This window comes from Rhinolophus sinicus, chromosome 15 (genome assembly GCF_057876585.1).
Source record: "Rhinolophus sinicus isolate RSI-liver-muscle chromosome 15, RSI-T2T, whole genome shotgun sequence".
Lineage (NCBI taxonomy): Eukaryota > Metazoa > Chordata > Mammalia > Chiroptera > Rhinolophidae > Rhinolophus > Rhinolophus sinicus.
In genome coordinates, this window is record NC_142515.1 from 76017630 (window position 1) to 76042972 (window position 25343).

The 25343-nt window shown below is 51.4% G+C and overlaps 1 protein-coding gene across 1 annotated transcript; it reads right to left on the minus strand.

Moving 5' to 3' along the window:
- Positions 1–6817: 6817 nt before the first annotated feature.
- Positions 6818–25262, minus strand: TINCR (TINCR ubiquitin domain containing). Its single transcript, XM_074337659.2, has 5 exons — positions 25128–25262; positions 18402–18517; positions 12768–15023; positions 10599–10673; positions 6818–10024 (listed from the first exon to the last, which is right to left on the minus strand). The coding sequence occupies exons 3-4, from the start codon at positions 13025–13027 to the stop codon at positions 10670–10672; spliced, it is 264 nt and encodes an 87-aa protein (XP_074193760.1). The 5' UTR covers positions 13028–15023; positions 18402–18517; positions 25128–25262; the 3' UTR covers positions 6818–10024; positions 10599–10669.
- Positions 25263–25343: the final 81 nt, after the last annotated feature.

Sequence of the window (25343 nt, forward strand, 5' to 3'; positions counted from 1 at the left end):
GGCGGCCTCTCACGAGGGCGAGAACCTGATCCTGCCACCCCCTTGCTGGACTGGAAGCTGGGTGGTGAGAGGTTTCACTCCCTCAGGCTACACACTGAGGCATAGATGAGCGATGCAAGGGCCAGTGCTGAGCCCTGGAGCTCTGGTCTCTGTCACCCACCCAGGAAAGCTATCATGGAAGGGCTGTGGGCGTGTGGCACGGCTGCCCGCCACCGACTGACACCCACAGCTATTTTGGGCAGTGTCATTCAGGCAAGTTGACAGGGACAGACTGGAGACAGGAAGGAGGGGAGAACACAGCCCCGACCTGGGCCAGGATAGGGATAGCTGATCTGGCAGAGCGGACAAGCGCATGCCGCCTCAGTTGCTTTGTGCCTCAATTTCCCCACCTGTAAAATGGGTGCTGACCATCACAGTCCCCACGTGCTAGGGACTGTTGAGCATATCCGAACGTTCCTACAAGTTCGACCAGAGCAGGGTCCTATCCGTCTGTATTTAACATTTGCATATTTTGTTTCACTGGGACTTTTTTGCATTGTTTTGGATTCTTTAAAACATGGCTGAAAATGGTATTTCTCTTGCTGAGTTTGTTGGCACCTCTTTAAGTTTTGCCTCTGAGGCCAGCGCCTGGCTCACCTCGCCCTAATCCCAGCCCAGCGATAACCACATCAATTGCTCAGCACTGTGCCTGGCATGGAGTAAGCACTCAAGGACGGTGGCGATAAGTGTAGCTAACATTTCAGAAGGGCCAAACGCCACAAATACTACTGAACATGAAATGACTCCAAAGGTTGGTTATTACTCACTATTGTTGGGAGCCTCAGGCCTTGGTGGGCCCACCTGGAAGATGGGGGACTAGCCTGCGTCGTCCTAGGTATTGTTGTCAATCCTGATCCGTGAAAACGAGGGAGGGGGTTGGGAAGGAGGCGTCCTGATTCTCGCACACGGGTGTCTGGAGCTGGAATCCCCGCGCCTCCTTCCCACCTCCCCGCCGCCCGCCGCCCGGTGCCTGCGTCTCTGCCATCCTGCTGTCTCCGAGATTGCACTCTAGGAGGAGGTGCTGCAGGGCTGGCACCGCTGTCCTGAGCTAGGGAGGTTGGGGAAGAGGGAGACACAAACCCCGTCCTCGGACCCTTCCGTGGGGCAGGAAGGGCTGGGGAGGGGAGGCCTAGAGTAACGTGCCCCTCCCCCAGTCCGGCTATAATTAGCCCCGAAATGAATTAAACATGAGGCCGACCGGTCTGGGGCGGCTGCGTCATCTCTGACACTGTGATGGTTCCCAGGCTGGAGGCAGAGGGCGGTGCTGATGTGTGAGACTGGGGTTTGGGGAGAATGACCTGCCACCCACAGGCATGGCAGTGGGGACATGGGGCATGGAGGGCAGGCCCCCAAGGTGTGTGCAAAATATACATGTCTGTGGCTGGTGCCTCTGTGTGTGTGTGTGTGTGTGTGTGTGTGTGTGTGTGTGTGTATGTGTGTGTCTGTAAGGGAGACAGAACCAGACAGAGAACTCCCAGCACCAGCAGTTAGGCTGGGCAGAGGAGACTGGGGGGTGTTTGGGGGGATTGTGAAGCCTCAATTTAGGGGTCCACAGAGAACCTCCTGCAGACATGTGCTTTGAACAATCAGGGGGATTCACACATGGGAAGGAAAGGCATTCTTGGTGGAGAGAACAGCCCAGGCAAGTGCTCAGAGGCCAAAAGCAAAGCAAAGCAAAGCAAAACAAAACAACAAAAACCCCTGCAAATTCTAATCTCAACTGTAACCCAAAGTGGCTCCCCTGCATAGAACAGCCTGTCGGGGATTTGCAGGCCAAGATCTTAGGTCTGAACCCAGTCTCATGTATACAGTGGGGCCCAAAACAACAGATCTTAGACAAGCTCTTGGAAAATGGGGGTGATAATAGCTTATACCCCCTAAACCTATTGTGAGGAGATGAGCTAAAATGTGTGTAAACAATTAGTACATACTTAGTGCTCACAGAGCAGCTGCTGTTATCATGGTTCCAAACAAGACCACAAAGAGCTTTTTTTTTTTTTTAAGGAGGGCGCAGCTCACAGTGGCCCATGCAGGGATCGAACCGGCAGCCTTGGTGTTATTAGCACCACGTTCTAACCAACTGAGCTACCCGGCCACCCCACGAAGATCATTTTTAACAATTACATATTCATTTCAATGTATATCCCCCCAAATTTATATATACAGTCTGTTCTGCTCAAAAATATGTATGTATCTAGGTTTTCAATGGTAGGATATAAAAGTACATTTTTAAAATAAATATATTTTGTTAGAAAGGAATGGGGAGGTTTAGGGGAAAATGATGGAGTGAATGAGGAAAGCCTGGAGTCAGGAACCACTGGGGTAATAGATTTCTCAGCCTGTTCCTGGGCCCAGTAATTAATCCTGAGGGGCTAATTAAGTTTGGGCTTCCAATTCAGCCACTCTGCGTCCTCCCTCCCAGCCTTCCCTCTCCCCCAGGGGGAGGCCCAGCCTGGCCCACCCTTGCCAGAGCCGCCCTCCAGTGGTGCTGCTGGCGGAGGGGGTGCAGTGGTAATTGGGTAGATCCCTGGGCTTAATCATGGGGAATTAAGGTTTAATCAGAGGCTGTTACTGCTGGGAGGGGAGGCTTGTGGTAGGAAGGGCCTGCTATGAGCTGCAGCACTTGGAATAGCATGAGGCGAGTGAGGCAGGGAGGAAGCCAGTGCAGGGTGAGATGCTGCCCTTACTTAACACTTTGATACTTTGTTCATTATAGAGTTTTTTGCATTCATTGTGAGGTTTTTAAAAATGTTGCATTAAAATAGTATTTATTCAGATGATTGAGTTTAGTGGAGCCTCTTTAAATTTTGTTCCCAGGCGAGTGCCTTGCTCTTCTCACTTGAATCCCAGTCATGACTGCTGCAAGAAGTCAGGAGCACATTTCAGCTGCCACACTATCAGATGGTCTATTATTGGACCCATTATATGGATAGGAAACTGAGGCCCAGAAAGGCAAGTCATTGGCCTCAGTTCACTCAGCTAAGGGAAGGCAGAGGCAGGTTTGGAACCATTGACTCCACTGAGGTGGAGTTATTGCCTGTCCTGAATCCAGAGACAATGCAGCCAGCCTCCCCCAACCCCATCAGTGCCTTTGTTCTTGCTACACCCACCACCTACCATCCATCTAGGAGGAAAACCCCAGTCCTCCCCACACGGCCCTGCATGACCTGCTCTGTCCCCTCTCTGCCCTCACCTCCTCCCTCTCTCCCCCACACTCACTCTGCTCCAGCTACAAGGGGCCTCCTGGCTGTTCCTCTAAGTATCAGGCAGGGTTCTGCCTCAGGGCCTTTGCACTGGAACACTCCCCGTCATCACTCACTTGGGCTCCCACCTCACTCTGGGTAAAAGCCCTAGTCCTCTTCATGGCCCACAAGGCCCTGCATGACCTGTCCCCTAGGGCAATGAGATCCACGGAGGGCTGTGGACAGAGGAGGGGCAGGACCTGCCTCAGGTGCTCACAAAGGGCTGGCGCCCTCTGGTGTCTGCTGCGAGGAGGACAGACTATGGGGAATGAGGGTGCAAGGGGGGGCGGGGGGGGGGCTAGGGCAGAGGGAACCGCACTGGTCCAGGCAAGCGATAACCATATACCACAATTCTATACTGTCCAATAGGGGAGCCACGGGTATTTAAAATGTGACTATTTCGAATTGAAATGTTCTGTTTAAGTATAAAACACACACCAGATTCTAAATAAAGACTTGGTATGAAAGAAAAGAATGTAAGATAGCTCCTTAACAATTATTTTTATATTGGTTGCATGTTAAAATGATATTTTGGATGTATTGAGTCAAATAAAGCACATTATTAAAATGAATTTCACCTGTTTCTTTTTGCTTGTGGCTACCAGAAAGTTTTAAGTTATATATGTGGCTTTTGTGATCTTTCTGCCAGACAATGCTAGGTTAATATGATGGCATTTGAATTCTAAGATGCTGCCATCTTTGCACTGTCCACCAGAAGGCGTTGTGCCCTTGCAGGGGGTCAGGCAATCAGGAATCTGAAGGGAAAGGAAATAGTTCAAACAGTTGGTCCTTTGTGGTTGCTGTATTAGATCAGTTCTTACAACCAGACCATCTGCCATCTCCCACCATCTAAGGGAGACAGATCTACCTCCGGGTAAGGATTCTGCCCCTGCCCCTGGCCTCACTTAATTCTGTGGGTGTCGGTGGGGGAGAGAGAATTAGGCCTCCAGAGTCAACTCACCAGTTCTGCAGCAATTATTGGAAGCAACTGCATGCCACACTCTATTAGCTCGAGGTGATTCCCCCAAGAAATTCATCTCACCAGATGAGGATGTTTTCTCTTCCCTTTCTCCAAATGAGAAAAACTGAGGCTCAGAGAGGGAAAGTGAATTGCCCAAAGTGGCCCAGCAGAGCCAGGCTTTGCACCCAGCTCCATCTGGTGCCAGTGCCTTCTGGGACTCTCCTCTGAGCCAGCCACCTCCCAACCTCTAATAAACTCCTGAGAAGTGTTGGGCAGACACGGCAGCGAGGACACTCTTTATCTGTCCAAATCAGGCTGGTTCGGCAGAGCAGTCAATAATTAATTCTGAATTTTTCCCATTTATTACAGCAGCAGGAGCCAGAGTGCCTGGAATCGCAATCCAGAGTCTCTGTGCCCCTTGGCCACCTGGAGCTGGGCACAGTAGTGACAGGAACCGGGGCAAGGGGCCCTCTTTGAGCCTGAGAAGGGAGGGTGTTCCTGGCTCCCCACTCCTTTACAATAGGTTATTAAATGCTGCACGATCCAGTGGTGACCAGGTGAGACTCCATCCCGGCCTTCACGATGCCCACAGGCTAGTTGGAGAACATATACACTGAATGAATAATAATCTAAATAATTAATGCTACAAAGGAAAAGAACACGATGGTTTGAGAATGCAAAATCGGAGGAACATGACCTGTTTAGGGCTTCCCCAAGGAAGTAACATTGAATCTGCAAAGTGGAGGATGAAAGATGAGGGGTCCGCAGCAGGTATTCCACACATTGAAACAGCACATGCAAATTCCCTGTGGCTAGGAAGAGTCTCTCCCATGTGGGACCCAGCAAGGGGCTTAGTGGGTCTGGAGCTCGCAGCATAGGAGTGAGATCAGTGCCAAGCCAGGAGCCCTCGGGGCTCAGCATGGAGCCTCACAGCGAGGCCAGCAGCCTTCAGTGGCTAGCCAGGGGCCATCAGGGGGAAAAGACAGGCAAGTTTCCCCAGTGACCTGGGGGATGGAAGTGAGGCTCTTTCCACCCCAGGTGAGTCAGATGGCAGGCTGGGCGGTGGACTCTGATTTTTTTTTTTTTTCTTACAACTGTTTTCCCCTCAGAGCATTCTTTCAAACCCATTTGGGCATGGGGATGAGTCAGGATTTTCCTGCCAACAAACAGCCTATGCCATGTGAGCAGCTCCTGGCCCAGCCACCCTAAACACCTCCCTCCTCAGGTAGGTGGGGAAACAGGCCCAGAGAAGGGCAAGGACCACCCAGAGTCATATAGAGGAGGACAGTGGGCTTAGCCCAGAGAAGGGCTTTCCAGGATCTCAGGAGCAGTCCTCTGCCCTGCAGCTTCTGTCTCTTCTGGGGGACCTCAAGCCCCATGGCTGGTGTCCTGGTCACCACGCTGTCCCCAGTGCCCTGCATATTGAAGGTGCTTAATCAATGATTGAAAAATGGATGGATCCCAGCAGCCCCAGTGGTCATGCTCAGGGCATCAGAAGAAAGGGGGGTCCTTTTTGACAAGGGATATAAGAGACAGAGACAGGAAGATAGACAGAGAGAGAAAAGGAGGGAGACAGAGACAGAGATGAAGACAGACAGAGAAACCCAGGCATAGATATTGGAGAGAGGCAGAGAGAGAGATACGGAGACACAAAGAGAAAGAGCGATGAGCAGGGAGCAGATACACGGAAAAAAGACTGAGTGAGATGCAGAGACAGATGGAGAAAGATAAAGGTGGCAGGGTCAGGACCACCACTAACCTGTACAGAAACCTCTGTGTGAATTATGAAAAGATTCCCCTTCCTGGGGCCCTCTCACCCCCTCAGCTGGGTGCTTTTGTGCAGTGAACAAACTGCCCCACTCTCTGGGGCAGTCAGAGCAGGGTCTGTCTTGGTATCCCCAGGGCCAGGCACACAAAGGGCACTCTATAAATGCCCACTGAACAAACGGACAGAGATAGAGATGCCAGAACCTGGCCTGGAGTCATAGGGGCAGAGAGGGAGAGAGAGAGAGAGAGAGAGAAAGAGAGAGAGAGACAGAGAGACAGAGAGACAGAGAGACAGAGACAGAGACAGAGACAGAGACAGAGACAGAGACAGAGGCAGAAACAGAGCAGGACTGAAGCCAGAAGTCTGGGCACCTACAATTTTTGGCACAGCCACAGATGCCTCCTCTGGGAACTGCCTGGATTTACTTGCCACCCAGAAAAATTCCCCTTGACCTTCTGGGAGCGCAAACAGGGTGGGCAGTCAAGGCGGGAGGTGGCCCCTCCCCGAGACGCCGCGGGCCCCAGAGAGAGACGGTGGCTGCCAAGTCTCACCCGAAACTCCTTGCAGCCCAGACTTGCTCCTGGGGTGGAGCCAGGAGACTGAGAGGCCTTGGGGTGGGGGTAAGGGGCAGGCGGGTAAGGGGCAGGCTTCCCCCAGTTTCACAGCCCAGACAAGGGAGGTGGCTAGCTTGGGGTCCCCAAAACAGGAGTGAAGGGAAAAGGCATTCCTAGCAGAGGGAACAGCTTGTGCAAAGGCCTGGAGGTAAGTGAGAGGGAAAGGCAAAGGAAATAGTTACGGAGTTTGAACTCAATTTTGTTTTCAAACACTTAAGTTTTATTCAATACACTCTCAAAGATGGCCCCTCTGTACCTAGTCCCAACCCGGGTGGTCCCCGGGCCCCAGAGGTGGCTCCTCAGACTGAGAGGATACACAGACCTCCTAGTTCCATGGGTCAAGTGTGGGCCAGGAGGAGGAATGGAGGCTACAGAACCCAGAGGTGGTCTGGGAGAGCTGTGGGGCCCACATGGAGGTGAGGCATTAGTGGTGGGCCTTGAAAATGTAGGGGTGTGCCAGGTGAAAAAGACTAGAAAGAGCATTCTGGGTAAAGAATAGCATATGCAAAGGCCTGGAAGTGTGTAATAAGCAGGCAAGTGCCGGAATCGAGTTACAGTGGACAGTAACACTGGGTGCCAAGTGGTCAGGGGCGGACCACAAAGAGAAAGATCTAGGGCAACAGAATCCCAGAGGGAAGTTCTTCTTAGAAGATCAGAAATGGCTGCCTGAAGAAAGGGTATTGGAGCCAGGGTTTTGAAGGATGAATAGGAACTTGCCAAACAGAGGGTAGGGCATGCACATTGAACAGAAGGGCTGTGGCCAGAATTCAAGGAACATGCTGATGGAGTAGCTGGAGAAAGAAGGAATAGAGGAGTAGGGTGAGGCAATATGAGATTTCCTCAGATCCAAGGTCAGCAGCCTGCTATTCAAGACCAAGAAACCCCAGGACAGTTCCCCTCGGCCCCACCAAGCCCAGTCTGGTCTGCTCCAGCTGCTGTTATCTTTCTTCCTTGGGTCACAGATACCGTCCACTTTGGCCCATGAAGACACTTGGCCAGGGATACTTTCCACAATGTGGCTCTGGCACTTCAGGGCAGGCTTGTGCCTTGGTTTCCCCATCTGGGAAATGGGGGTGCTGAAAGCCACTTTTGCTATTTGTGTTCATCTCAGGACTGGGAGGCCTTCAACAAATGATGTAAAGGAAGAGAAAACAGGAAAAAAGGGAAGGAAGGGAGGGAAGGAAGAAGAGGAAGGGGAAGAAGGAAAGGAAAGAAGAAAAAAGGGAGGGGAGGAAAGGGGAAAAGGGAAGGACAGGGAAAGAAACAGAGGAGGGAGGACAGGAATGGCTTTGAACCCTGCCTCCAGGCAACACCAAGGGACAGGTCCAACATTATTATTTTAGAACATGCCAGAGCTGTCGAGGCTTAAGAAATGGGTGACAATTTGCATGCAATTTGCATGCAATTTGCATGCTGTTTGTTAACCGTCAAAACGCCCTGAAAATACTTTCCCCACCTCCATCCCCAGTCAAGAAGCAGGAAACTCTACCCCTTCCTCCATCAGGGACCCCCTGCATGGGCTGGGGACCCCTCAGTTCAGAGGCTGCTGGAGCAGCAGGCCTGGAGGCAGTGACCTTGGATGCCCCATCTGTAAAATGGGCTGTAATTATGGCTGCCACCACAGCTAAGTGGTGCAGTTGGCAATCTACAGTAAGTCGAGGCCTCTCAAGGACGTGGCACAGACCCTGGCACATAGTAGGGGCCGAGGAATGGAGCTGGGGTGATTATTAAAATCCCCACTTTCCTGCTGGGCCCTGGCAGGGGGTTCCAGAGTGGGCGCAGAGGGCTGTGCAAGAGGGGTCCTGGCGTGCATAGATCAGGTGTGTGCATGTGCCCCAGAGGCCCAAACCAGGCAAGAGCAGGGGTCTGGGCTGTCTCCCCCAGTGTGTGCCCCCAGAATGCCTGGCACCACCTCAGCCTAAGTTTATTCATGGTGGAAGAGGGAGTTGGAGGTCCTGCCTTAGGAGGAGCCTCAAGGAGCAGGCACTGGGGTTTCTGGGTACCTGGCCTTGGGCTGGGCACCAAGGGTGGATGAAGGGACAGGCGAAACCCTGGGCACCCTACCACACCTCCAGCTGTCTGCAGGAGGGATGTGGGGAGCCCTCAAATGAAGTTGGGGGTCCCTCTCTCTGTCTCTTCTCCCCCCCATCCCTGGCTATCTGTCTCCCCCTACCCCTCCCTCTCCTCTTGGCCTGAAGAGGAGAGGTGCCAGTGCTGGAGGCTCTGAGGGGAGGTGAGCAGAGCTCCGAGGGGAGGAGTGGTCCTGGAGCCATCCCTACGACGGGCAAACATGTGGTTTGAGAGCACTCTCCCCCATTTTTTATATACCTGCCCCTGCTCTGGGCCCTGCAGCCAACACGACTCTTAATCTTCCCAGGCTTCCACGCCTCTGCCCTGTGCCACGCCAGCAACTGGAGCATGAACAGGACCCTCCAGGGCATGTGCAGGCCCTGTGGCACCCCCCAAAAACCCCAGGGTCTACGCAAAGGACCTGACACCACGTGGCTGCAGGTCAGAGATCCAACTGAGGCCCAGCGTTCAATGAGGGGGAGGGGGAGGGTGTCTTGTACTCAGAATTCCCATCACACTCTGCCTGGAAGGCACCCAAGATTACCTCCCATGCCTCAGTGCTCTACTCGGCACAGGGGCCCCCAGATCCCCACCTATTCAACCAGAGCCCTTCAGACCCATCTGGAAGACCCCATGCAGGGGGCGAGGCAGTGAGATTTAAGGGGAAGGAGGATATCTCCAAGGGGGTGAGTGCAACGTGGGGAGATATTTGGGAATAAAGGTGGAGTACAGGGTGACGCTGGAGAACTGGGAGAGGGCTGGAATCCCTCAGTCTCCACATTTAGTCATTTAAGATTTCCTGAGTGACTGGCTGCACCTCAGCCAAGGCCATTCACAGTGAGGGGAGCGGGGTTGTAGCAACCCAAAAGAGGATAAAGTGTTCACTGGCTGGGCAGGAGGGCATCCAAGAAGACTTCCTGGAGGAGGCTGGAATCCCAGGTGGGTTGGAACTGCAGAGAAGAGTGTGAAAGGTGCCTTAGACAGGGGGCACAGCTTGGTGAAAGGTGTGGCCGAGAGAATGTACAAGGCAGGAGGGGTGCTGCCCTGAGCTCCTCTACTCTCCTCTCTGTGCTTCTCTTCAGGCAATATCCCCTGGCTGCCCATGGGAGCTTCCCAACGTGGCACAGTGGTTCCTGCTGCAGATGGGGCACTGGAGGCCCCATGGAGAAAGCCATGGCCTCAAGGTCACACAGCACAGCCTGGCTGGCTGGGCTGTGGCAGCAATGTCCTAAGTCAGTGTCAGAGAGTGAGGCTCCATCAGGAGTGTCCAAGGCCGTGGGTGTCAGCTGGTCAGGCCAGTGTTTCGCTGTTTACCCCGAGAGCCCAGAACCTGGAATAGCAGGAGGGGGTGGATAAGACAATTTCAATCCAGGTCCTTAGGAGGGCAAAACACCAACTCTCTGGTCAGGTTTCCTTCTTCCCTTTTCCCTAACATCCCTTCCCAACTTGGACAGCGACACCTGAAGCCATCTCCTCCTTCCCGATTGCCCTGGTGCTCTCCAGGAGGGACAAGGATGGCCCTTAGCCACAGGTAGCCAGCCATTCCAGAAGGGAGCTTGCTTGTTTAAAGCCACCTAGTGGCAGTCACAGGAATTGCAGGCAAAGAAAACAAATAAAATCCAATCTTTCATTGTAAGGAGTGGGTAACAGAACCCAGGGAGGCAGAGAGATTTTCCCAATGTCACACAGCAAGTTGAGGCAAACATCATTCATGTTAGTTAGGGGTAACATGTGTTTTACTCTAAAGGTAAATGAAAAGGCAAGGGCAGGGTCCTTGCCCAAGGGGTGAAAAGCACAGGAGAGTGGTGGGGGGTGACAGTCAACAGAGATGAGTCCCTTCTCTCTGGGCATCATTTTCATCATCTGTTGTCTCCACAATCTGTAAGGTCCCTGAAATGACTTACCTTCTGAAGGTGCCCCTCACCACAGCCTGCTCTTTCAGCCAGTATCTTTGGTCTCCTTGGTCATGGTTCCACTACCTGAAAAAGGGGGACAGAAAGACACAGGTTGCAGGCCCCGACTCAGCACACAAGGCCTCCCCTAACTGCTCAGCGTCCAGCCAAAGCATCTTCCCACATCTCCCAGGACTCACTTCCAGCCTCAAGACCCTCTGCCCCGCTTCCAGGCACCGCTAAGGCTCCAGGAAAATGTTCTGAGCAGTCCCTTCCTCACTCCCAGACACAATGCATTCCACAAATATTTACTGAGCACCTACTATGTGCCAGGCACTGAACTCGGAACACAGCAGTGAATAGGATGGACAACAATGCCCTCATAAAGTTTACAGTCTGGTAGGGGAGCTAGGGTTAAAAAAGTTAGAAAAATAAAGAGAAGTAAGCTGCTAATACTAAGTGATGGGGAGAAAGATAAAGCAGGGAGGGGTGAAGGGGGTGTGAGGTGTTGGTGGGATACAATTTTAAATAAGGTGGTCAAGGAAGATGGCACTGAAGTGGCATCTGAAAACAAGGCCTGAAGGAGCTGAGGGAGGGAGGGAGGGAGGGAGGGAGGGAGGTGGAAAACTTTCCAGGCTGAGGGAACAGCCAGTGCAAAGGTCCTGAGGCAGGACCATGCCTAGAGAGTTAGAAGAACACAGCACTTATTACAACCTAACATTAATCATATATTTATTTGGTTTCTTGTCTCTGTCTGAACTGACTGAAGTGACTGTAGGCTCCATGAGGGCAGGCCTGTTCTGAGTTACCATTGGGTTCCAGTGCCCAGCACATGACCTGGCACACAGTAGGCACTTAATACATGCTTACAGCATATTGAACGATGATTATGGTATGTGGGCATTTGTGGGTTTTCCAGCTGCCAGACCTTGTAAGAGAAGGTGCACTGCCGGGAACACCCTCTCCCAGCCCCAAGCCTCAAACCCCCATGGGTCACCACCCCACCGTCTCCCCTTACCCCCTGAGATCCTTCCTCCTGAGAGCCTGGGGAGGTAGTCTCTCTACCTACACACACACTTTGAGTCTCCAGGACCAGTATCTGAGGGTCCTGCTCTCCAAATGTCACCCCAGGCTTGGCAGACCAAGCCTCTAGAATCCTGGTGAGTGCGACCCCCACAAACTTCAGGGCTACACATGTTTCCAGTGTGTCCCCTGCCCAACATCTCCAAGGTGGCACCTGGGGCTCTGGGACCAGTCCCTGCCTGTCTCCCCCATCTCGCTGTCCATTTTGGCAAGCACCAGCCTCCACCATCTCCCTGAGCTGCCCAGGCCTTGGCAAGTGCTGTTCCCACGGTCCAGAAGCCCTTCTCTGCATCTTGGCCAGGGGATCTCTTTGGGGACCCCAGATGGCCAGGTCAGAGTGTAGGCAGCAAGTGTCAAGATGGGAATATGGGATGGGCAGGGGTGATGGGGAGATGGATAAAGAGAGAAGGATGAGAGACTCAGAGAGACAGAGAGAAACATAGAAACAGAGAAACAGAGAGAGAAAAAGACAGAGAGACATAGAGAAACACAGAGAGAAAACGTAGAGACAGAAATGGACAAAGCCATAGAGACAGAAAGAATGATAGGAAGTGAAATAAGCAGGACAGCACCTCGGAGAGAGAGAAACAGCAGACAAAGAGATCATGAGAAAGACAGGGGAGACCAGAGAGAGGCAGACAGAGCTGGAGAAAAGAAGGAAGCAGGCAGGGGGTATCCAGCCGCCCTCCAGGCCTCTCTCAGTGCCTGCCTTCCTCCATCCTTCTCTCCCAGCAGGTTCACACGAGAGCAGAGCTCAGGCCCTGGAAGGCATTCCAGGGAACAGGGAAGGACCCCTAGTACACGCTCCCGCCCCCACCCCCCTCCCACCCACCCAGATCCCACCCAGGCCCTCTTGCATCCCCCTCCTCAACAGGGGATATGACCCACTGTCCATCTGAGACCCCAGCCAGGCCTTCTGGTATCCCGCTGTCTCCCCCAAGCCCTGACTCACCCCCACCCCACCCCAGTAGGCGTTCCTGTTCCCTGACATCCCCTCCCAGCCCTGACCCACTCTCCACCCAGGACCCCAGCCAGGTCCTCCTGCGCCCCGTCAGCCCACCCTCCCGGGACCCTGTCCCTGTCCCTGACCCCCGCCACCTGGGGTCGCTGACGAGCAGCAGCACGGAGCCGTCCTGCAGGCGCACATCGCGCACCGTCTGGTGGTCGTCCAGCCGCCGCGCGTTGTAGTAGAAGGTGCGCTTCCAAGAGCTCACGCCCTGGCCCACCAGCTGGGCGCGCAGGTCGCTGAGCGTGTCGCGCGGCCGCACAGTGAGCGGCAGTAGCAGCGCCTCGTCCGCCAGGTGCACCTTGATGTGGTAACGCTTCCAGCGCGACAGGCCCCGCCGCAGCCCCTCCATGGCGCCCGCCGGACGCTCCCCACCCGGCCCGGGCTCCGCGCGCCCTGCGCACCCGCCGGACCGGCCCAGCCGCCCGCCCCCGCCGCGGCCCGCCCGCCTGGGCACGCCCGGTGGGCAGGAGGGAGGCCCCGCGAGGGCGGGGCACGCAGGGAGGGCGGACCAAGGGCCCGTCGCCCCCACCGGCTGACGGCCCTCAGTTTATGCACAGATTTATAAGTGCCTACTGGAAGTGCCGGGTCTACCTGCGAACAAAACGCACAACAAGGAGACACATCATAAAGATAAATAGTATGTAAATACTCAACGCATCCGATCTGGGAAGTGCTAGGGAGAGGCAAAGGAGGAATAGAAGAGATTGGTGGCTCTCTTAGAGATCAAGGTCAAGAGAGGTCTCTCTGAGGAGGTGGCATTTGAATTCATTTCTGAAGGAGAAGAGAGTGAGCCAGCCATGCAAAGGGTCATGGATGAGGAGGACGGCAGGCTGAGGCAGGAACGGCCAGTGCAAAGGCCCTGCGGCAGGACCATGCCTAGTTCATTAGAGCAACAGCGAGGAGGCTGTGGTGGCTGGAGCACAGTGAGCGAGGGGGAGAGAAGAAAGAGGTGAGGGCAGGGAGAGGACAGAAGCAAGTCGTGCAGGACCTTGTGGGCCCAGGGAGGACTTGGGCTTTTACCCTAAGGAAGTAGGAGCCCTGGAGGGTTGTAGGCAGAGAGGGTAAGCAACTGAGGTTTACATTCATCACTCACTCATTTATTCCCTTATTTCCTTCAAGACACATTCAAAAGTACCTACTCTGTGTCAGGGCTGGGCAATGCCAGGCACCAGAGAAATCACAACCTAGGGACCTGCCCTCAAGGGTCTCCCAGTTGAGGGTGGGGGGCACAGACTCTCTCAGCCCAGTGCAGTCAGGGCTTGTGAGGTCAGAGTAGTAGGAGAGACCACAGACTGGGAAAGGCCAGTAGGTGGGGATGGCTTCCCAGATGGGTGGGCATTGGAGCTAGAGCTTCGGCTGATGAATAGGATCTCAACACTCCTGCCAGTGAGGCACTTGCCCAACTACATTCTACCAACTACATTCTTTAGTGTTTGTCTAGTGAGGAAAAGCAGGAGTCAAGGCTTGTGGTCAGTGGCAGCCACGGGAGGCTTGTGCGCAGGGGATCTCCCACCCCCAATTCTGTGCTGTCCTTCCCCACCCTTGCAACCCTTTTCTCAGGCCCTCCAGCCTCTCCAGTCACACTTATACAAGTACCCTCTTCCTGAAAGCCTTTCTTGATTGCTACCTGCCACTCCATACCTGCCAGGACCGGACTGACCAGTTCTTGGTATCCAGAATTCTAGCTTGACCTATGACTCGAAGTCTGTACTTAGAAGCCAGTTAAGATGGAGTCCACTGGGAATTCCTCCTCCAGCAGTGGCTGGGAGGGAGGGAAGGTGAGAGGCTGAGACCAGAACAGGATAGTGGACAGAGTATGGGCTCTAATCCCAACCTTGACCCTGGAAGTTCCTCAGAAAGAGCTTATCCTGCCTGGGCTTCGGTGTTCCCATCCACCCAGTGAGGTTGTTCTGAGGATTAGATGACTGAGGGTAGAACGCTTAGAAATGCTTCTGAAGCAGTCACTCACTAATTGGCTATGCTGAGAGAATATTTAGAAAGAAGTGCAATTTCACTCCTCAAAGAAAAGCAAATAAAAACAAAAGAAGAGGTAGGAAAATCAACTGCTAAGTGACAGATGGTCTTCTAGGTACTTGATTTAAAAAACAGAATGCTTCCCTTCTCACATGATATTATCTCGCATTTTACAGATGAGTAAACTGAAGCAGAGGAAGGATAGGTGACTTCCCTGAGAATACACAGTGAAAATGGCAGGATTCAAACCCGAGTCACTTGGCTTCAGCATTCATGCTATTGTCCACTGACTATGCATCTTATATAATCATCAGATTTCAGATGGAGATTTTAAAGGTGGCTAATAGCAAATTCCAGATGGATCTCCCCTCCTAGAAAAAATTAAAAAGAGAAAGAAACTATAAAACTACTAGAAGAAAACATGAGAGTTAGTAATAATAATAATCCTAGTTTGTTGAAGCATGACATTAAACCCTGAAGCCTTTAATTAAAAGATTAGTAACTGACTACAAATATAAAATTATTGTACACACACACACACACACACACACACACACACACACACAAATACTAGAAGGTCAATAGACAAAGTCAGGGAAACTTTTCTAAGACATGATAGACAAAAGGCTGTTTTCTTAATTTGTAAGAAAGCTTCCAGAAATCAATAAGGACCAACAGGCCAGTAGAAAAAGAGGCAAGGAAATACAAGTGTCTTCTAAGCATATGCGAGGAAGCTCATTCTTACTCATAGTAAACTAGACATAAAATAAAACCACCATGAAATACCTTTGTAAATTAAATATATGAGGTTGCTGAGGATGAAAAAAATTTACAATTCACCGTGTGGCTGGGGTTTAGGGAAAAGAGCCATCTCATGCATTGGGGTTCACAGTATGAAATGGTGTAATCTCTTCGATAATAGCTATTGCAATGACAAGCCAGCTATGTCCCTCTGGGAATCTACCTCTGTGTCCAAGGACAGATTTTTGCACCACGCCTGTGCTGAGTATTTACATGTCATCCACAGCAAAGCATGAGGCTAGGTCATTGAACAAAGGAGGGAAACTGAGGCCCACAGAGGGGACGTGGTGGAATGGGAGTGTGCATTCTCTCCAAGGAAGGTGGGCAAGCTGGCTCTACCTGCAGTACTGGGTCACCACGGCCTCAGCCATTTCCCTTGTCAGGCTAAGCTCCCGGCCTTGTGTGTCACACCTGTTGGTGGCTAGAACAGATCAGAGCAAGGCCCAGGGACACTCGGCTTTAACATATGGAGGCCAAGCCGGCCACGCTGAGCCCTGTGAGTGTTGGGTGCCAGTTCCAATTAATTGTGACTTTCTCATTAAGCCGTTAGGAAAAGCCAGGTGGCTGTGGGCAGCAGGCCCTCTGTCTGGGCCGCTGGATTAGAGGAATCATGGTTTTCGCCTGGAGACACTATTATCTGTCATGGGCAATTATGGAAGAGCCAGGCGGATGGGGACAAGCTGGAGAATCTGAGTTCTGGAACCTGGAGGCTCAGAACCATGGTTCACCAAAATTGTGGACTCCCAGCATCTTGGAAGGCCTGGCGTTCTAAACCCTCAGAAGATTCATAATCAGAGCGCCCGCAGGTAGGAGGGTCAGGTTCCAAGTGGGAATCGCTTCTGGCTGTTTTAGGGGGCAGAGGAATGCTGGAGAAGGTTCCGAGGGAGTTCAGACTATCAATGGGAAGTGAGAAGAATGGGTAATTATAAAATGGGCCAGAGTATAGGGGTCTTCTGAGTGCCTGCATCCTCCCAATACTGCAGGCAGATAGGAAGGGAGGGTGGGTACTGTGCCAACTTGCCCCTACGGGTGACCTATCCACTGAACTTGGCCAAATTCTGGAAGCACAGGTGCTTAATTTCTTGTGACATAAAGGTTTCTTATCTAGATTTCTCCCCTCTCAAACTGCAAGCCCAGAGGCAAACACAATGTGTGTTTTTTTTCCATTTGATTTTTTTTTTAAAGAATTGGTAAATGAGTGTTTCCTTATAAGAAGTTGGAGCTCACTGGGCCCTCAGTCCAAGTGGCAATCGTGGGCCCTCCGCAGATGGGACATGAATTCCCTACCATCCCTACCATGTCCGATGATAAGTCCCAAAGGCTAAGTTTGCCCTCCCCGGACCAGTAATGGTACTAACTTTTTGTATCCTTGTTTTGAGCAAGAAAGTGAGTTCCAGGGCAGCTGTTTGCCAAGATCCCCCCAGGGAGAGGCTGAAAAGGCTTTGGAAAAAAGCAAATGGACATTCCTCTATGCTTTACAGTTATCCCATTGGGTCCCTGTCATCAACCCTATGAGGTTGGTACTGTTGTTCTTCCATTTCTCAGAAGAGAAAACTGAGGCTGGGAAAGGGAACTCACACAGGAAGCTGGAGCAGAGACCCTGGAACACGGCAGGAGTTGGCAGGAGGGCTCATGGGCTTCTCTGACTGGAGTGGTGCCAAAAGGAGAATGTGGTGTGGGGAGGGTGGCTTTAAAAAGGGCATGGGGAAGAGTTTGGATTTTTTTCTAAGGGCAATGAGGAGCCATGGGAGGGTTTAGAGTAAGGTAGTGGCATGATTTAATTTGTATGTTAGAAAGGTCCCTGACCGTGTGGAATCTATTTTAGAAGATGGATACATTGATTTTTAGCTAAGAAAGGCCTTGTCTAGGTCAGAGTGCTCTTTATGCTAAGCTATGTTCATAGCTCTACTTGGGCCTATCTGTCCCCCTCCAGGGAAACTTCATAAGGAATTCATTGCTAGGATATCTGGCAAATGACAGTTCATGGGTGGTCCCTTTTGGTAAATTGTTATTCCTGTCTAGCTCTATTAGAAACAAAGGCTATTTTCCACCAACAAGTTCAAAAGTGGCATTCTTCATATATAAAGAGTTGTTAGAAAAAAATAAGAAGAGATACATGCAAAGAACATGGATACCACTTTGAACACATACAAGACATTAGGTGGGAAATTGTAAAATAAAGACTAACATGAAAAAGTGTTTAACCCCCCAGGATTCTCCCTACTGTAGTATTCAACAAAGGTATCTGATAATATTAAATTTCATGAGGGTGCAAGGCAATGGGCACTCATATCCGTTGCTGGTATAAGTATCATCTTTCTGGAGGGTAAAATGGCAATGTGTATTGAAAGTCTTTGACGGATAATAACTAATTATAATGACTCACCTTTGTTGAGTGGCAAATCAATTTCATTTAATATGTTTTCCCCACTAGAGCAGAAGCTCCTGTAAGGCAGGGGTTTTGTCTGTTTTGTTCACTGCTGAGTCCCCAGTGCCTGAACAGCACCCAGCCCAACCTCATCTACTCATTTTTACGCACACTGAACGTTTGAGAACCACTGAACTAGACGAAAAGGGAAGTTTTTGTGCAGACATCTGAGCGTCCACCTTGTTAGGTCTTTAAGACAACCTTTAAATCCTTAGAGGTGAGTGGAGAATCCGCCACTGACCCATGGGTTAATGGATGTGCTTGTAGTTATAAGGATTAAATGAGATGATTTCTGACACTGAGTCCTTAGGATGTGCCAGGCAGTGTTGGAAGAGCTTTATAAAAACTCATTTAATCACTTAACAGCAAAGCTATGAGATAGGTGCTAATATCAGATCCATTTTACAGATGAGGAAACTGAGTCCCCAGCATGAAAGCAGCTCCCTAGCTAGGGCCTGGCACACAGTAGGTGCTTAGGTTCAGTAGAAACGAAATCTTGCTCAGTCAGCTCTGTGAATACCTGTTCTTGTCCCTCCAGGGAGCATTTCTCCGGGGGTTCCATGAAAGACTCTGGGTACCAGTAAGTACTCGATGAATGTGTCAGTTCTCAAATTCCTTGGGTGACTCAGTGCAGAGCTGCCAGGGAAGATAAGAGGGTAGTGGCAGGTTTCTGGGGGCGTGGAGACATGACACACACACACAGTCACCCCTCCTCCCCAGACACACACAAGGACACAAGGGAACATACACCCCGAGACAAATGCAGACACACCCACTTCAAAACAGGTACACATACCACCAGACCAATGTAAACACAGCCCAAGACACGCAGATATGCACACGAGACCTACAGACACAATCCAGGGCTTTGCCCTGAGGTCGCCCGGTTAGGGTCGCTCCCCTTGCTCCAGCCTGCATCCTTTTCCCTCCTCCCTGGGGCCCAGGGCGTCCGGTGGTGAACCGATGGGGGAACCGTTCGTCTAGAGAAAGGGACTTGGGCAGCAGGAGCGTGGCTCTCGGGCGCCACCTGGCGGACACAGGGGACGGGGGCATGGCAGCCCAGCAGCTCAACACCTCTGGGTCCCTGGGGGTCTATTTCTGTGTCTCAGTCTCCTCTTTTTCTTTCTATGTCCGTCTCTTTCTCTGCAGCTCTCTCTTCTTCTGTGTCTCTCCATCTTTCTTTTTTTCTCCTTCGCTCTCCCCCACTTCCAGAGCCCAAGGTCTCTTCCATAACTGAGCGGGACACCTCAAAGACCTCCCTGTGCACCCCTCTTATTAGCTGCTTCCTGTGTCCTGTCCCAATGGCATGAGCCTGGCACTTCCTGCCACCCCATGGGCTGTCACGATGACTCATTCTGGGTGGGGCGTGATGACCAACCTCATCAGCTTTGCCTGCGGGCCACGCCTACCTCTTGAGTTCCAGTCTTTGGGGAGAGGACCTCATGCCTGGAGGAGCATGTGGTCCCCCTGCTGTGCCTTTCTCCAAACAGAGCCTGGCCCATGAGCCCACTTTGGCTTACCCCTTCCCCAGGGCTGGCTGCTGTTGACTGCCTGAAGGTGGGAAGTACTAGATGCAATGGGGGGCGGTGGCAGTGGGGACAGTGAGGATTTGGACCCCCAAGCAAGGAAGGCCCCAGATAGAGAGAGACAGAGAGAGAGAGAGAGAGAGAGAGAGAGAGAGAGAGAGAGAGAGAGAGAATGAGTCACGCTTGAACCCTGATAGGAGGGTGGGGATCTTCTCAATGGAAAACCTACCATGGCCCCCCATCACCTGTGGGCTGGTAGCCTGATCCAACCAGCCTGGACCGCAGAGGCCACACTGACCCCACATTTCCCTTGTTCCCACTTGCTCAGTTACTCTAAGATGCCATACCTTTTCCTTCCTGGGGGGGCTACTGCACATTCTGTTCCCTCTCCCAGAATGCCTTTCCAGTCACCTCCTCCAGGAAGCCAGCCTTACTCTACCTCTCCTTGAGACCATCTGTTGAGCTCCAGAGAGCAGTTCTGTCTTAGTTATGGTCATGGCTGTGTCCCTGGCACAGAGCCTGGCACACAGGAAATGCCCAAGAAGGTTTTGCTAAATGAATAAGCTAGAAAAGGCTCAGAGGCATGCTCTTGAGCCCAGATCTCTGACCTTGCCTTGCTAGGGTGGGAGGCACTTGGCTAAGTGGGCATCTTCCCTCTCTGTGCCGTTTCCCCAGAGACGGGGTGAAGAGACGTTTTCTGGGCCACGTGTGAAATCTATCTATCCTGCTGGGCCTCATTTCAGCCGAGTCTGTAAATATTTGGTCCGCCGTGGCCGGCAGCATCTACACAGGAGAAGCTTCAGCGCCTTTTATGAGCCTCCCCATGGGGCCCAACTCGAGGTTTCTGTGGCTGGGTATGTGGGGCGCCCCGGCCGCTTCACAGCTGGTTGGCACAGGGTGGGTAAGACGGCAGGACAGGAAGATGCCACGAGATGCCATCAGCAGCTCCCAGCACTTAACCCCACAGCGTGCAGCATTCAAGAGGCTGACCCAGCGCCTCTTGTTTTAAAAATTGCTAATGCAACATTACAGATTATAGCCATGATGGAAACGGATGCCAAGTGGACCCTTTTCCCCAAATCCGAAGGCCATGCTTAATCTTTCCAGGGAGAGGTTTCTGGCAAGGAGGCAAAAGTCTCAATCTAGACTTGGCTCTTGTGGAAGAATTAACAGCAACTAAAACCATTTGCTAAGTGCCTACTATATGCAGATATTGTGTAAAGCACTTTAAATGCATCATCTTTTTGCCTCCTCAGACTCACCCTGCCCATTTTACAATGAGAAAACTCAGAGGGGCTCAAGGTCACCAGCTCAAGGTCATCCAGGTAGCAAAGGGCAGAGCTGGCATTGGAATTCACCCACCTATCTCGGTCTCAAGTCACTCCAGCCTCATGGAGGCCTCCCAGACAGGGGCACCACCCCAGCTCTTCTCTACCGTCAGCACTTAAAAAGTGCGGCATCCCAGGAGTGGCTGAAGGTAGGGCCTGAATCAGATCAACAGGTCTGAGCTGGGGCCTGGGAACCTGCATTTTTAAGAAGCACCTCCATCCCCTGCCAGTAACTCTTGCTAGATGTGGTCCTCAGTGTTTTCTGAGTAACAACAGCCTTCCTACTGCATGTGTCCTAACGTGTTTGCAGTGCTCCCTCTGAATCTCAGCAGGGATTGTCTGCCACCTGGTGTTCACTGAAGACAAGACGCAAGGATCTGGAGGCATCATCACACTTTAAACTACTGTTTCCCGGAAAATAAGACCTAGCCGGACTATCAGCTGTAATGCGTCTTTTGGAGCAAAAATGAATGTAAGACCCAGTCTTATTTTACTATAAGACCGAGTCTTATCTAACATAATACCAGGTCTTATTAATTTTTGCTCCAAAAGACGCATTAGAGCTGATGGTCCGGCTAGGTCTTATTTTCGGGGAAACATGGTAGGAGAATTTTGTACCAGACCTCGAAAGAGCCAACAGGCCATACAAGGGATGAAGCAATCCAAAAACTTGAAAATACTGGATTACTATGTCTTTTATTTCTCCTCTTCATAGACTTGATAAGCATATGCTGTGTCTACTACATTCCAGGTGAACTGACCGTCTTTATTTTCTGGTTTTTGATGCTTTGACATCTGGCCTCATCCTGGCTCACCATCCTGGACTGAGTGACCAAGATAGGGATGGTCTTACTTCTCAGGGGAGACCCCACCCCTCAACCTACAAGCCAGTTAAAATGCACCATATCCCCACCAACCGACAACTCTGTGGCTGTTTTTTTAAAAATATCAAAAGGCTTTTTTATAACGTTGCATCTGAAATTATTTGACTAAAAGTAACGCATGCAATTTAAGCCTGGCAATCATCGCACAGGCTTGGGAATTCCTGCAAAGTGAGAAAATTTAACCTAGGAGCTGTTTTGAAGTGTAATGAAATCTTTATGAATACAAAATTTAGCAATTGATAAAGTTGACACATTTTTGTAGATGTGGAGACATTTGATAAAGTATTAATTCTGATTTTACAGTTTTTTTTGTATTTGTGGAGGCGATAATTCTTCTTCCTCCTCCCTGCAGGCCTCATGTTTTACAGGTCTCCCGTAAAGCACAAGCACTGTAGGCCCTCTTTCTGCAGGGCCTCCCAGCTCCTGTCAACACTTATTAAGCACTTACTGTATGCCAGGAGCAATTCTGAGCTTTATAAGTGTATTAACTAATTTAATCAGAGCAGAGACTCTCTATGGTAAATATTATTATTCTTCCCTTCTTTCAGTTAAGGAAGCCAAAGCAGAGAACTGTAACTCCCTGTAGGCAGACAGGCAGGTTGATTCCAAGCTGTCTGGCTCTCGAGCCTGCCCTCCCAGCGTCCACCCGTCTACCCTGGTGGTTCTCACTCCTCATACCTAACAGACCCTCTACCTTTAAAAATATTTTTACATTATGACAAAATACACATGAAATGTAACCATTTTTAAGTATACGGTTTAACCTGTTAAGCACAGTCACGCTGTTGTGCAGCCATCCCCACCATCCATCTCCAGAACTTTCCATCTCCCCAAACTGACACTCTGTCCCCATTAAACACTCACTCCCTCTCCCCTCCCCCAGCCCTTGGCACCACCATCTATTTCCTGTCTCTATGAATCTGACTCCTCTGGGGACCTCCTATGAGTGGAATCACACAGTATTTGTCCTTTTGTGTCTGGCTTATTCCACTCAGTATAATGTCCTCACAGTTCATCCATGTTGTAGCAGGTGTCAGTGTCCTTTTTAAGGCTGAATAATACTCCACTGCATGGGTGCCCCACATTTGTTTATCCAAACCACTACACAGGATGGCTGTGTAGGATGGCTATTATAAAACAAACAAAACCAGAAAATAACAAGTGTTGGCGAGGATGTGGAGAAATTAAAACACTTGTCCATTGCTGGTGGGAATGAAAAATGGGGCAGCTGCCATGGAGAATACTCTGGCCGTTCCTCAAAAGTTAAACATAGAGTTACTGTCTGACCCAGCAATTCCACTCCTAGGTATCTACCCAGGAGAATGGAAAATAGCAAGTAAATATGTGTACACCCATCTTCATGGCAGCATTATTCATAGGAGCCAAAAGATGGAAACAACCCAAGTACACAACAGCAGCCCCTTTTATAACAAGTATTTTATTCGACCTCCCTTTCCTCTCCTGAAATAAAAATCAGAGCGAATATAACCTAACTACACACAATTTATAAAAAAAGAATAACCCAACCAATATGAGGTTTTATCAGGTACAGACAGATGGAAGAAATAAAAAGAATGTCTGATACTGTCTAATCCAGCCTGTAAGTATTGGGCACGAGCCCCGATTTCGCCCCGAGCACGAAGAAATACTCCGAGGACCTATTCAAATGGCACCAATCACGAATGGACAGAATCAGCGGGGAGGCATTTAGACCCCAGCAGCTCTGCTCGCAGAAATGGTGAACAACTCTCAGTAAGGTTCTGGACTGAACGATGAGGAATTTGCTCAATTTACCCAGAAGTGGCATCCCTGGAAAAATCCGTATATATGAAAACTGAAGAGTACTATTGGGGGGGGGGAATGTCTCCCCAAATTTATGTTGAAGTCCTGTCCCCCAGGACCTCAGAATGTGACCCCATTTTGGAGACAAGTCCTTTCCAGAGGTAATGTGTCATTAGGGTGACCCTAATCCAGTATGCCTGTGTCTTCATAAAAAGGAGACACACATAGGGAGGCTGGGTGAAAGATGTTGGATGAAGGAGGGGGTGACACTTCTACAAGTCAGGGAACACCAGAGATTGCCAGCGGTCACCAGAAGCCAGGAGAGATCGGAACATTCTCCCTCAGCCTCAGAAGGAACCATGCTGGCCGACACCTTGATCTTGAACTTCTAGCCTCCACAACAGGGAGTTTGCAGTAGTTACAGCAGCCCTAGCAAACTGATGTATTTTGTGTCTCTATGTAGAACAGAGCCAGTTTTAGGCCCAGCTAACTATAAGGGGCTGTTCCCAAGCCTGGGGCTGCTGGGGGACTGGCCAGCACACTCCGTGTTTCCCAAGCCTCTGTCAGGAAGCTTGGTGAGTGTCCAGCTTGAGACCCCTGGCCTTGTACTCCACAACGCCACTCAGGCCTGCCAGAGTAGTTGCTCCCTTGCAGCTGTATGCATCTGAAAACGGGTCTCACCCACAGCCCCAGGCTGAGTCTGGCTTTCCTCATCCAACATGGAAAGCCCGGACCCCCGTTTCAAGACTCTCACAGCTTGCAGAGAGGAAAGATGGGCCTCCGTGCAGGAGACAGCACGCCTCACCGGCTTCCATGTGCAACATGGTGACGGTGTCTTGTCAACCTGTCATTGGAAAACGACTCTACAAGCCCCCGCGGTGGGGGAAGTTCACGAAGTATTTATTTGCAGCAATTCAGACAGACAGGGCACCGAGGCCCCAGCACAGACCTGTCTTTAATGATGCAGCTTCTAAGGCCAGCTGGGAGGATTTTCAGATTGCTCTTTTAAAACTAAACAGCCCAGCAGGAACACAGGGTACTTGGGGAGAATTGGCAATTGTTCGGGGGCCTGTGGGGTGGCTGTCCTAGTTACGGAAGGGAGGGAATTGAGGTTCCCAGCAGGCAGCACGAAGATTAACTCTTGGCACACCAGACCAGGGCCAGTGTGGTGGGAAGTGAGCCCTTCCTCCTGTCCCCAACCCAGCCTTGTGGCCACTAGGCCTGCCCTACTCATGAGGTGACAGACTTAGCCCTTTGCTGCCCTAACAGGCCTGCAGTCACCGAGTCCCTTGGCAGTTCTGCTTCTGTACTGACTCGCCTCCCAGGGGAAGGGAAGTGCCTCGCTGTGGTGTCACACTAGAGGGGCCTGACCGGGACTCGTGACACAGCATCTCCGGCCAGCCAGGTGCCTTGTCCAGCCGTCTTTAATGAAGAAAAGTGGAATGACTTCTATCGTAAATAAGGAAACTTCACACATGAATTTGCACTTGTAGAAAAATGGCTGCATCGGGCACACTGGGCCCATGGCAAGGAGGGGCTGCCCCTCCAGGAGGGCCAGTGTGCTCCGGGTCGTCCCAGCCCTGCCCAGAGGCCAAGGGCAGCTGTGGAGCATGTGCCCACCCTCCAGCCAGACCCCCAAACTGCACACCATCGATGGACGCTAGCTCCAGACTCCCCGGCACGAGAGGTCAAGTGACTGGTCAGGGGTTCGGCAATGCACACACACCTCCCCTCGCTGAAGAATTCTGAAGTCCCATCCCGGCTCTGCTTCCTATGAGCTCGAAGGCCTTGGCAGGTGACCTAAGCCAGCCATCTTCTCCTGATCGCTGCGATGGGGAGATGACGCCCCACTTCACCGGCTGTTGGGAGGATTCAGCATGATGAGCCGGCAGTGCCACCTGAATGCACGAGGGTGCCGCCGCAGGTCGGTACCGTTCTCTGC

Excerpts from the sequence above, each read along its gene's own strand:
- TINCR (XM_074337659.2), bottom strand. The coding sequence starts at position 13,027 with ATGGAGGGGCTGCGGCGGGGCCTGTCGCGCTGGAAGCGTTACCACATC.